Below are 13,991 nucleotides of genomic sequence, written 5' to 3'. Positions count from 1 at the left end.
CCAGACACTCGGACCCTACCAATCAATAAAACAAAGGTGGCAGAAGTGCTTGACTGAACACTGTTTTTGCTTGACTCTTCTCAGAAAGCCAAGCAAGCATTAAATGAATGTTAGTCTGCAGAACTTTCTGCAAATCCATATACCACTCCCTTAGCTTTCCAAAAAGTGCCGGGCACTCAGCCGAGCTCTTGTGCCTCTTTGTTTTATCAATCGGTCTTGGCACCTGCTGAAGTGATAGGTATGCTAAAAAAAAAATTTTTAAAAAATGTATGTTATTGAACTATTGCTTATTTGTTTCAAGTAAAAAGTCATCTTTTATCAACTGCAGATTGTATTAAGTGGGTGTGGCCGATGTAAAGGGGGTGGGGTCTAGACCTTTTGGCCAGCCCGTTCCAATGGCCGGTGAGGGGGCGGGGCCAGCTTTGTGAATATTTGTAAGGGTGATGAAGTAATGACATATAGACACTTAAAAAGTCTACCTAGACACACTCACTGGTTTGAACTGTTGGAATCAGGGAATCTGAGAGACAGCAGATTTAAGGGATTTTCAATTTGCACATTGATAGATAAGGTATGGTGGGCGGTTAGGTCTTGGTGCGGAGTGGAGGGTAGTCTTCCATGTACTCCGTTATGGTATAACCTCCATCTTCCAGAGTTCACAAAAATTCATATTTGTTTTTTATGGGTTAATCAAGGTATCACGCAAGTTCAGCAGGTTTTTGAGGGGGACAAGGCTCGCTCTTTTGCAGAGCTCTCCGAAACATATGGGTTAGCAAAATCACAATCCTTTTTGTATAATCAGGTATTACAATGCGAGGCGTGCCTCGCTAGATGACACATTTTTTCAGGTCACGAATGCTTCACTATTTTTAAGTTTGTCACAATTAGATATTAAGAAAAAGCGAATTTCTTTTATATATAAGACACTTAGTGGTTGTTACAGATCAAATGGAATGGAAAGGAGCTGGTCCAGATGGGAAAAAAAAAAAAAAAAAAAAAAAGATGACTTTTTACTTGAAAAATGATACTATGATTAAAAAATAAGGTATGAAAACTGCTAAATTTACGCTTTACACCTGTGTAGAGATGCCAAAATGCACAAAGGGGGTGACAGTGTCACTTTAAACATTTGCTAGCCATGTTTTTTTTTTTTTTTTTGCAAAAATTTTAAGTGTTTTACACCAGTTTTCTGCTAATAGTAAATGTACTAATTTAGATGTTGTTCTTATTTTTTAGGCTATTTCTCGCTTGTGTGAGGATAAGTACAAGGACTTCCGAAAAATGGCCAAGAGACGTTCTGCAAGTACTGATAACCTAACTGTTGTACGATGGTCTCCAGCCATTATATCCTAACAGTGGCTTCAACCCAGACTCCACTGTCTCATGTACTGTTTTGTCCAAATATTGTTGTCTTTTGTCTTGGGAAATAAGACATTGTATTATTATTATTTTTTTTTATTATTATTCTGAAGAGTCGACAAGCCTCCCTTACAGTGCCTCCCTGTCACAAAGATGGGACACATCTGTCACTTTCCGGAGACATTTTAAGCCATTTCATTGCTTCAGCCTTCTCTCAAGTATTTGGACTACGGTTCTTAAATTGTTGAAAATAAATGAAGAATATTGATTAAAAAAGAACCACAAAAAACAGGAACAACGACAAAATTTATCGAAAACAAATGCCGGAAAAAGCCATCAACTGGCAAAATTATGATTTTTTCCCCCCCTCTATACATTGGGAAAATCTATAGGATAACAATAGGATCCAGTCTGTTTACGGTCACCATGTTCTGTTCATTGATGGTAAAGAAAAAAAACAGCAGCTGTGAGTGGGTGTACAGAGTGCTGGTCAAGGTGATTAAAGCAAATGTGATCGCAGAAATATATTGGGGGGGGGGGGGGTGTCTTACAACTAAAGGGGAACTCCACCTGAAATCATAGTCCTCTATAAATTGTCATGGTATCAGAATTAGGTCTCAGAAGCCTCAGGCCTAGATTGTCTGGTGTCTCTCATAATCCTATATCCTATAAATGCTTGTTCCTGATAATCAACCTGATGAACAATCACATGCTTGTCCATTGGCTGATTGGCTCTTCTGTGCGGCTATTTAAGGCATCGCTATCCTCAGCACATAGCCCTGTGTAAAGGGGTCATGTATGGCTGAAAATTAAGTATTTAAAGGGCCGTACAAATGATCCATTGATTATTGGCTGCATGATTGATCAAGCCTCGTGAAGGCTTTAGAAATAAGTAAAAATTACCCAAAAGTCTAAAAGGGCCCTTGAGTTGCGTTCCCACCTTACGTTTTGGTCACATGGGGTGACCACAATATAGGAACACGGCCTTAGACTCCAACCATCACTCCAGGCCACACATTTAAAGCATGTATGGCTTTGGCATATTTGATTGTCCCCATTGCGGTGCCCTTTTCCCAACATCTAGTGTATAATCCAACTTTTACCTTGTTCCACCCCAAGTGTCCTCCTCTTATTCCCACAGCACTGTGAATGTCTAATAACATATTAATAACCATGCTTAGCAGTTATGCTTCCCCTTCATGAGCTGTGTGTTTTTCAGCTTCCAGTCCAAGAAGCCTATACAGTAAAAGGTAATCTTAAGATTACAACATTCTACCCATCATGTGGAAAGGTAATCATGTATAATCCCTTTAAGAAGGACAGCATGAATATCTTGATTTCAGGTGGAATTACTCTCTTAATGTACAACAGGTACTCCTTAAAGGAAATTTTAACTTTTGCACAATTTACAACATATTTACAACATTCCACACTTAAATGTGAATCTGTCAGATGCAATTCATGTTCCAAATTGCTGACACTGTTCGGGCAAGGAGACACATGGTACCATTCAGATATCCCTCTGTGCTTTCATAACATAGAAGATGCTTTCATTTTCTAAATCAGAGTGTCAGGAGGGCTTTCTCAAGCTCCAGAAATCTAAAAGCTGGAATACCTCCTTCCTCCCCAGTCCCTTCTGAATTGACAGTTAACGTTCAGCGCCGATCACTGCTTGCAAATTTTGTTCCAAATTGTGCCCAGGTGTGAGATTTGGTAGCAGGGCTTGGCTTCCAGCGGACTGTTAATCAAACAGGGATAGGGATGGAAGGGGGAGCAAGGAGACATTACAGCCCTCATGGGCTAGGGAACGCCTCTTTGACACTTTGCAGTGGAGAATGAAAGCATTTTTTTACTTTATGGAAGCACAGATAGATATGCTAAAGGTAGCATGTGTCTCCTTACTCCAACAGTTTAAAATTAACCGGTCAGATGTTCATTGTAATGCCATTTTACAACTTGCACAAGAGTTTGAATAGCATTATATATACATTGCTTATCTTATGTTTTATGGATCCAGAGTTACAGCCTGTATAGTCTCGAGCTGCATACACTGTTCTGCAGGCTTCAGTGCTGAAATCTCCCATTATTCATTGTTTGGTCAGTTTCTCTGGTTGTAGCCACTGTTGGTGATATACTTACTGACTGTTTCCAGTGACAACAACCATAATTTCTAAAAGTTTACAAGGCTGTTATATAGACCGTAACACTTGATCAATAGAAGATAACTAATACAATGTAGTTAGAATTTACACAACTTAAATCTGATTATGAACTGTACAGTGTTGTTCATATGTGAGCATACGTCTAAACAAAGTAAAGCACCTGATACCGCGCATAGAGATGCATGGAATGCTCAGTCTTTCTTTAGTGGAGAGAATACCATGACCATGTATGTGCCACCAGTAGTCCATCTGACAATGGGCAGAAATCTAAGTCACCATTAATATCATTGACCCTCTTCACAAGCATATACATAAATTCACTTGAATTCATCATTTCTCAGTTTTCAACCATCTACTAACAAAATATATATGATAAAATTTTATGTAACTGTGAGTCTAAGATATCTATATAGAAACCCCATGATGGGTCTCCTCATCGAAATGAGACTGGATATAAACAGCATTTCAATTTCCATGCATTGCAGATGTCTATTGATTTCCATAGGAGCTGAGTAATACTTAGTTTCTCCAGTGGTGGCGCTGCAGAGAAATTACACACTCAGTGTTTGACCTACAAGGTGGAGACCCTCTTTACTAATTTACACAGTTCACACAGTTATATATTTTTTTATTCATGAATTTTGTGAATTGTATATGGATCAAAAAACATAAAGACAACATAAATGTACTAGTAATATAAAATGTGAAGTCATTTCCATTGAGCTGTGGGGCACCCTATTTTATTGCCTCCAGAAGGGGCAGAATACAAATACTGTACACATAGTTATTTTACGTCAATTCTTCATATCATAGTGCTGAACCAAAAGTGCATTGGGAAGTTGTGGATCATTCCTGAGGTTATAAATATATATATATACACACATATACTATTTATATTGTGGATGTATTATATGTGCGTGTGAGTGGGAGAGTGTGTGTGTGTGCAAGATTTAGTGCATTCCTTTTTGCCTGCACTTGAAAAAATTCTGTGAAATATATTTAAAATTTTTTTTTTTTTTGCTCTAGTTTGAAATTTTTTATTTCTGTCAAAAACATAAGAGGTCGTGGCCAATTGAATAGCCATTGCTGTGTGTTTTTAAACAGGAGTGAAATTCCTATTTTTGAATACATTTTATTCTGTATATCAACATAAGTTCATTCTTTTGCGAGGCAACTAGGTCCAATTTGCAAGCAATATTTCAAACTTGTATATGTTTACCTTAACGCAGCATAAATCTGTTTGTACTTGTATATAATATATATATTGCAGGTAAAAAAAAACTAAAAAAACAACAACAAAAAAACTTTAAAAAAAAAAATCCAGCTTTTACTATTCACAGTATTTATACCCTAGAGAGGCTATATGATTGGGCTAGTACTAATAAATTATAAATCCCACTTTTTCTATAAATTGTTTAAAAATAAACTTTAAACATGATCGCTGTGAAAGTAACCGTTTACAATCTTATGTATATATGTATGCATCGGGTAATTTCTCATTTGTATAACCATATTATCAAGCTCTTAAAATTAACTTCTGGCATGCAAAAGCACATTGAACATGGTGTCTAAGCTGCAGGAAGCACGTCGCAGAGCAGGAGAAATTGAGCCAAACTGAAAACTCTGCTGAAGGTAGGGGTGTGTGGGAACATAATAAAAAATGTATACTTACCTGTCCTTGTGCCCCTGCAACTTCCGGGCTTGTGTCGTCATAACTCAGGCTCATGGATACCCGCTCAACCAGGCTGAGTGGGTACTTTCTGACGGGTTGTGACATACCAGGAAGCCGGGAGAAACTGGAGCCCGGCTGTGGTCAGGGAACTGGTGATACAGCATTGCGGGGACACTGGGACAGGTAAGTATACATTCTTTATTATTATGACGAGACTTCTCCTTTAAGTAGCCTTTTGTGGTCTAGTCATTTAAATCTTAGCTTATTCTGGGCTTAGGAGTCCAGTGGGTGGTCCTACTCTGTGATTGACAGCCTTCCTTAGAAGTGTGCATTAAGAGATAATAAGTCACTGAGTAGGACCGCCCTCCACCCTTTGAATTTAAATTAATAGTTCACAAGGTCTACTTAAAAAGAACGTATCAGTTTGGTTACTGAATTTTTTTTCTCTACCTGGAGATCCTGGTGATGCGGTCCATTTTTTAAAATGCTGCCTGATTCCCGCCATCGTTGCCGGTTACTTCATGTGCACTTTGGCCTGCTCTATGCACTGGAGGCGGGCTGGCGCTTCTCCTACCTGCAAAATTTAACATGACAGGTTCCGTTTCATTGCAGTGGTTGCAATGGCCAGTAGACACCACTTGATCACGGCCACAGCTAAAAGGGGTACCTGCTGTACATACAGGCCCGGCACTCTCCGCCTTGCTGCAGGAGACTATAGTAAGTCTATGGAGCCCATCCCTCTGCAGCAAGACAGGGAGAGCAGAGAACAGTTGATGCAGGCTTTTTATTTATTTATGGAAAGCCCCTTTAAGGATTACCTTTTCTTTGTTAACATGCATACAGATTTAGCTATCAGTCGCTAAGTAGCGCCACCCTCTGGACTCAATAATTTGACAGGCATTAATTCTACTTTGTGAGGCTGCTACTTTTTACAATTTTACAATCTATGTTATAGCGCTTCTTAATTTAAAAAGCATCTGTCACGGAGGTCACTGATTTGTTAAATATTCTTACATTTTAAGGCTATGGTCACACAGTATTTTTGCTCAGTATTTTTCAACCAAAACCAGGAGTGGTTTGAAAACACAGAAAGGCTATGTTCACACACTGATGAAATGACGGCCTTTTTTTTTTTTTTTTTTTTTGGACCGATGTAATTTAACGGCAAACAGCAACCATTGTTTTTAAATAGTGTCCACTAAAAACTGCCATCATTTCAACAGTGTGTGTGAGCATAGCCTTTCTGTGTTTTCAACCCACTCCTGGTTTTGGTTGAAAAATACTGACCGAAATTCTGAGCAAAATACTGTGTGTGAACATTAATTTTGGATTTTTTTGTGATGACTTAAAATTTTGAAGATTGAATGGATTTAAATATAAATTTTATAAGGCATGGGAACTCCTTTCATTTAGGAAATGCATTTACATGTGATGGTCAGATAATATTTGAACCAGATAGAGCTGACTAAATTTCCAAATTTAGAAAATTTCCAGTGACCTCATTGGTTGACTGATGCTTTTTAAATTCCTCAATCCCAACTCTTTGTATCCCTTGTGAATGTGCTTCCAATTCTAAGAAAACATTTTCTTGCCATTTTATATAGACTGAAATGTAAAAAGTTGAATGTTTTTGTAAGAGATTTAGAATATTGGAGAAAGAGAATGTAAGACATTGGACCCCTTTAGAATTAAATGTGCTTGGTGTGTGGAAAAGAGAGATAGCGATATTTGATACGGTCATTGTGATAGACGCATGTTTGTATGTTCTCGCACTTAATCAGGGACTAATTTCTAGAAAATCTTTTTATTGTAATTTTTTGAAGGATTCTTTGCCTATTATCAGGAGCCTATCATGAAAATGGAAAAAAAACATTAAAGACTTAAATAAAAATATTTAGGAACAAGAGTTATACATAAAGGGGGGGGGGGCTTCATGTATAGCTCTTGTTCCAGAATATTTTTATTTAAGTCTTTAAAAAATTGCAAAAACAGTGTTACCATGACAACTAAAAAGTACCTTTATTTGCATCACATGTCTTACAAGTCAATGGCGCTTCTGGCAGTTCCATATCTGCTCGCTTTAGGTGCAAACCTGCTGGGGGTTCAAAATGGTCACCTGCCAATCTAAATGAGAGGTACCCTTTTGGGTAAAAACCCACACACCGTATACGCAGCTTATTTACTGCTGCGATACGCAGCAAATACGCAGCAAATACGCAACAAATACGCAGCAGATTAGATCTAAATAACTGAACACAGCATCAAATCTACACCACCAAATCTGCTTCAAATCTGCTGCGTTTTTGCTGCGTATCTGCTGTGTATACGGTGTGTGGGTTTGTACCCTTTAGATGTTTCATGCAAATTAAGAGATTAAGACTATGGGGTGTTCCCCAGGCTGCAAAAGCCCAGCAACATTCAGGCTGTGAATTTATACAGAGTGTTTGTTTACCTGTGGGCATAGGGGTGTTTTTTGGGCTTTTGCTTAAAATTTGCTTAGAATTTTTTAAAGCTTATATCTGGAGTGACAGAATAAAATAAGAGTTCTATCTCCTGAAGCAATAGCCCTGATGTATACGGTCTTTAGTCAACAAAAGTTGCTCATAAGTCTGCTTTAGTAAAGGGTTCTCCTTGCTTACTTGAGCTCTTAAATTACAGCTTTTCTATCTACTGGCTGTGGAGCGTCTGTAACAGCTGCCCCCTTCCTGATATGTATATTGGTTCAATAACACAGTAGACAGATATCCAACTTTTAAATAAATGTTAATGTTCATTATCCAAGTTTTTAAATCCTCTCTGTCAATTAAAAATAAATTGACAGAAATGATGAGGGTTATCTCACTCTCCATAAAGCAGAGCACTTATGGTAACTTAAGAGTATTACCGAATAACTGAGTAAGGGGGCATTTACACATTCCGTGTCCGTTTATGGAAGATGTGCTATGGACCGGAATATGGAACTCCCAGCATAATGATTCATCACAAGTAATTTTCGTGCTACTGTGTATCAGTACAGTAGCGCAAAGATTTAAACTTTCGGAGCTCCCAGCATCATAATAAATAATGATACCGGGAGTTCTTCTTTCCGGTCCATAGCACATCTTCCCTGCACAGACCGTAATCACAGATTATGTTGATGCCCCCTTAGTCTTTAATTAATAATAACATAGATTAATACAGTTGTGACCCTTCCCCTCCCCCTCCCCCCCCCCCCCCCACAATGGCTGCTAATAATATGTGCCACGGAGCAACTTCTTTTTAATATAACTTTTTTTCTTTCTGTACACGTAATGGGTCTATCTGTTGTATCAGATCTATGTCATATGAATGCTGAACTGCTTACATAAGAGAAGTCATTCACTGTTTGAGGCAGGTAAGTCTAGCATCTTCTAGACACTTTCTACAACGAGATTCTACAAAAAATTGTAATCTCTAATATTGTTTTTAATTCTGATTAGTAAAAGTTTAAATGTGTGTGTTTTAGATCTTTAAAGAGCTTGATAACCTCTAAGAGCTGCAGAATTGATCAGATAAATGCCAAGAGTCTGGCTTCTGGCACTTCTAGCACACAGTTGATTTTTTTTTTTTTTTTTTGGAGGGGGGGAGGGGTAGCTAATGCTGGCTGGATATAACCACTGCTGCGGAAAATGTAGTATTGTATAGTGGCTATTTAGTCGGCCAGATGGCCAGCTTTAGTGCATCACAGTTGGAAAGCTTATAGTTCATAGAGGGCAGTCCTGAGTCGGGGGCCCCCACCCCCCCTATCCTCTAATAGGCCATGTGAACAGGACTTCTCTTCATGAAATGCAGGGGATGTCTTACTAAGCAGCTTGCTCTCTGTGGCAAGTGACATAATCCCAGATCTGTTAAGGCATTACAACTGCTATACTTAGATTTTTCTCTTAAATGCCAAATACATTATTCAGGTCAAAGAATTGAGCAGTGTATAGGAAGATATCAAGCATTTCAAATATCCAGAAGCATCAGATATCTAATATAGAATGCAGGATATTTAACTCATAGTAAAGGGTATGGTCGACCCCCATAGCGGTACCAGTTGGTTCAAAGTTGAGAATACTGCAGCTTCTTTTGACTGAGGAGCATCATATAGATACCTATGGTAGCTGTCCAAGGTTGGCTTTAAAACTATTTATGCACATTCCTTTTTCTACAGTTTATATAATAACCATGCTGAGGTGGTCTATACAGATAAGCTGGAAACCACACTAGCCCACCAATCCTAGCTGCAGTGAACTTAAATCAGGTTCTTTCCACAAACTATAAGAAGATAATAAAGCCCAAAATAAATATAACCAAATAAAAAAAAAACTCCAACTTTACTGGGTACAAAATAGATAGGGCAAGACAAAGAAGTGTTTCATTGCTTCTTTTTAAATTGCTATATATTTATATTCTGTATACACATCTCTCTCTCTCTTGCCCCTTGTCCACCGTTTATTCCTTGATGATCTTTCTTATGTCTCTTGCACTATAAACTAAGATTTTGCTGTGTGGGTTTATTTTTCAGTTTTTCATTATTTTTATTATCTTGTAATGAGAGAAGTTATCGCTGCTTTTGTTTTATACTTGTTCTGATTTTGCCAAATAATAAAAAAAAAAGTACAGTAACTTTGGATTACACTTAGTGACTGTCAATTGTTTGCAAGTTCCATACAATGTTAATAAAGCTGGATTTGTAAGAAAAATATGGTGTGGTTGTATATGTTCACAATAATATAATGTATTCTGCATCATTATGTTTGCACGACACCCAGGGCAATAAAGAGCATTATCTAACCTTCTTAAAGGGGACCTGTCATTCATGCTGCCCAAACCACGAGTCATCAAGGAAGTCCCCAGCGGGTTCTGCTGGCCTTGCTTGATAAATCTCTCTCTATACCCAAACAAAGAGAGCGATATCAATCATGGCTGGTGAGGCATCGAAAAGCCATTAGGTATCACCCAATGATTTGTGATTAAAGGGGTGGGGTTGTGGGGAGGGGTTTGGCCTCATTTATCATGATTTACGCCTACTTGCAGGTGTAGATTTGTTTTGCCAGGAGCAGGTTTGGGCGCCCGCCCTTGCGGATTCACTTAGAGGGGCCTGCCTCTTAGTGAATTCAGCCAGAGAATAGGGTCCGGAGCCTAATTTAAGACCGACATATGAGGATGCCTGTCTTGATAAATCCCCCCCATGTGTTAAATGAAACAGTGAATTGCGTATGCACACCACCATTTTAGTTATTGTCTATGAAGCTGACGCTGCTTGAGATAGCCGAGTAAGGCTACCCTCGGCAGCTCCGTAGTCAGTAAAGCAACTGCATGCAACTCACAGCTCCATCCAAAACAAGGACGTGTGGCCCTGTTCTTGAAATTGCAAGGGTCCCAGTGGTCAGACCCCCTGCAATCTAACATTTTATCTTCTGTGGATTGGGGATAAGTGTTCCAGCATGGAAATTCCAAACCAAGTCTTTTCAACTGGTCTGCTAGTTTGCCATTTGTGCATATGACCTACAAGGGGATGTCTCTGAGGATTGCAAATACTTGGTTGTCACAGGCTTCGCTTCAGGCACCCTCGCCAATCAACAGATTTTTTTTGGGGGGAAACTTTAGTGGCCACTACAGGGGATTTGTAGTATTACAAGGACGTTTTCAAGAGCAGAAGCTGTTCTAATGTAAGAGAGAACTCCCACCCTCTTTGGTGTCCATATGTCGGTCTACATTTCTAGGAGGCTCCACGATATTTATAACTACTATAATGGCTGCAATTAAATTCTATTTTCATTTTTTTTTACCTCTATATTACGCACATTGTGTGACTGAGTGGTTCTGTCCATGACCATCTTCTCTCTGATCTATTCTGTATTAGCTATTAAAGTCTCCATATAAATATTTGTGTGTGCCTCTGAGTATATTACACTAACATACAAAGTGTATCCCGCGTGTCTCTCTATAGAAGGCGGAGGTATGTTCCTCATGATACTTGTATCTAAGGCTTAACATAACTATCTTAACTTGACTTATATTAATTTGTAAATTGCCTTCAACTTTTGGCCTTTTCACAGCAATAATTTTGGGCTTCAAAAACATTTGTTGAAGGGATGTAAAGCGATCTGGGAGAAGGAGCCATTATGTTTACACAGACACTTGATCTATTTCAAGCACGGCCCAAGGAGCATGCCGGGGCTTACAAGATGACACTTTATGATTCTGTGGTCTAAAGATTTACATCTATTTGAAGTCCGTATCTGTATAACATTACAGACCCTGACCTTCATTCGGCTGAGTTGCCGAAAAGTGCTGCCTGGGCAAGTTTACAATGTAAATCCTATAGAATATGGTTATGTTAGAACTGAATAGCCAAACGAAAAGCCTTGAAGGAAAAACATGAATGGTCAGACGTCTCACCAACCTCATCCATTTTTTTTTAAGCTGCAGGTTGCTCCCACTGTGGCAGATCTGTCCATTGTACAGAAATGTTTCATTCTTTCCATCTTCAGAACCACATATCTTCTCACCTACGTAATTATTGTAGTGTGTTCCTCCGCTCTCTGCCCGGTCCTGGTCCTACCTGCTCTTCCACTGTTCTCTCTGTGCAGTCCATGGCGGTGGGTGCCTTCCTTCATTCTCTCTCCTCCCAAACGGTGTTCCTCTGTTGTCCTCTAATAATAATATTTTTTTATTTATTAGCTTCAACATATTCCGCAGCATTTTACATTTCTGGGGGTACAAACATAGACGGCGTGAGATATTACAGAGATACACATGTAATTATCAAGTCACACAAGAGGAGTGAAGGCCCTGCTTGCAATGAAGAGCACGTGCCTACCTTTCAAAATTTAAAGGGCCAGTGTGCACTGCATTTTCTTCCCCTACTTATTCTAAATCTCCTATTTAAAGCTGCACCACTCATTCCTTCTTGTCTGAGAGTTGTTGGTTCCCAGGGTTAGTGAAGGTATTTTGCAGTGTCTACTTTCCAGTGTTTCTTGACCTATGCCTGGACTTTCTCGGACTATGCTTACTTAATTTACAGTAATAACAATGTGAAGCACTTTGTTACCTCTGCAATCTGCTTAGCATTGCCTGGAAAAAGCTGGAGCTGGAAAAGAGCAGAGCAGCATTGAGTTAAATGGCAGCCGTCTGATGAGCAGATTGCAGAGGTAATTAAGTGCTTGCTTGGTTTTTACTGTAAATTTGTTCCTCTCTAATTGATGGGTAAAAAAATTTACACTTTGTTAACACTTTGTCAACACTATTTCTTGTCTGGTAAAATCTAGTGAAATGACAGACACTGTCCGGAAACCCGACGGACCAGGTTAAGGTCAGTGGAGTTGGTTTGCTCCATTGGTGTCTGTTGTGCAGTGGATGGGTTGGTTCTGTTTGCTGCTGCTTAAAGGGGTAGTGCGGCGGTAAAAAATGATTCACAGAATAACACACATTACAAAGTTATACAACTTTGTAATGTATGTTATGTCTGTGAATGGCCCCCTTCCCCGTGTCCCACCACCCCCACCCGTGTACCCAGAAGTGTAGTGCATTATACATACCTGATCCGTGCCGACATGCGTCCGCCATCTTGTGCCAAACGTCATCTTCGGCCGGCCATCCCGAACACCTTCGATCTTCCCGAGTGCCGGCCGGGTACACGGGTGGGGGTGGTGGGACACGGGGAAGGGGGCCATTCACAGACATAACATACATTACAAAGTTGTATAACTTTGTAATGTGTGTTATTCTGTGAATCATTTTTTACCGCCGCACTACCCCTTTAACAGAATATGTGACATCTAGACATCAAAGACTCTGATGCAGAAGAACCTAGACTAACGTGTATGCCAACTTTTACCTAAAAGCCAGCTTAAAGGAGAAGTCCGGAAATATTTAAAAATTTCCATAAGGCAGGTAGGACCCCTGGCGGTCTTTGATGCTTTGCTTCAGCAGTTGATGTAAACTGCTCTGTTGTCTTCAATTCTGTAACAGATTTCCTGCTCCTCTGTACAAGATATGCATGCCAGTCATTCAGCTAACTCTATGGGCCCTATTCCACGGGACGATTATCTTTCGCATAATTGTTAACTATAAACGATCCAAACGAACGCTTTTGCGAAAGACCTGAAATCATTCACCCATTTACATGGAACGATAATCGTTACTTATGATCGTTCTTGCGGTGCTCTTGTCGTCGCTATTGCGTTCGTCACTACTGCGAACGACCGAAAGACGTCTTATTCAATGCGAACGATTTGCAAACAAGCAACGATAAAAATAGGTCCAGGTCTTATTAAACTATCAACGATATCGTTTAGATTCGAACAATTTAACGATAATCTGAACGATAATCGTCCCGTGAAATAGGGCCCTCTCTCTCCCGGTACACTTTCTTGACTGCATCGGAGAAAGACAGAGTTGACTAAAGATTAATACTGCTGAGTAATGCTATTATCTGATTCCAAGTTTACTATGATTAGAAAGTAATGACTAGAATTCTTCAGGAAAGCCATATCACTCTCAGTTGTCCCTATTACCCTGACGACAATGTCCATGCAGCCCTTACTGCCTGATTATCAGGCTGTGTAATTGGTCCAGTAAACGATGTAGCAGATCGGCACCTGTTTACTAAAATGATCGACCCGCGTAATAGGACCCTTATTCTTCTCTCCTTCAACATCTACTAAATTCTATATCTATATCTGACTACATCTCAAGCTCAGCTTGATACCAGCTTACCTGGCTATCTGATGAGGATTATCTTTGGGACTGGTAACAGTTAACGGGGTATTCTGACCTAAATTATATCA

At 39.4% G+C, this 13,991-nt stretch overlaps 1 protein-coding gene across 2 annotated transcripts in view; it reads left to right on the top strand.

The window, feature by feature from the left end:
- The window catches only part of CCNY (cyclin Y), a 124,008-nt gene extending 114,128 nt beyond the window's left edge, over window positions 1-9,880 (top strand). For both annotated transcript variants that reach the window (XM_069958937.1, XM_069958938.1), the window contains exon 10: window positions 1,237-9,880. In XM_069958937.1, coding sequence (XP_069815038.1) covers window positions 1,237-1,353 — 117 coding nt within the window. In that variant the 3' untranslated portion in view covers window positions 1,354-9,880. The remainder of the gene's footprint in view (window positions 1-1,236) is intronic.
- Window positions 9,881-13,991: the final 4,111 nt, after the last annotated feature.

Source organism: Dendropsophus ebraccatus, chromosome 2, assembly GCF_027789765.1.
Source record: "Dendropsophus ebraccatus isolate aDenEbr1 chromosome 2, aDenEbr1.pat, whole genome shotgun sequence".
Classification (NCBI taxonomy): domain Eukaryota; kingdom Metazoa; phylum Chordata; class Amphibia; order Anura; family Hylidae; genus Dendropsophus; species Dendropsophus ebraccatus.
The sequence above is the reverse complement of the archived record's forward strand: the minus strand, read 5'-3'. Positions and strand labels throughout refer to the sequence as shown.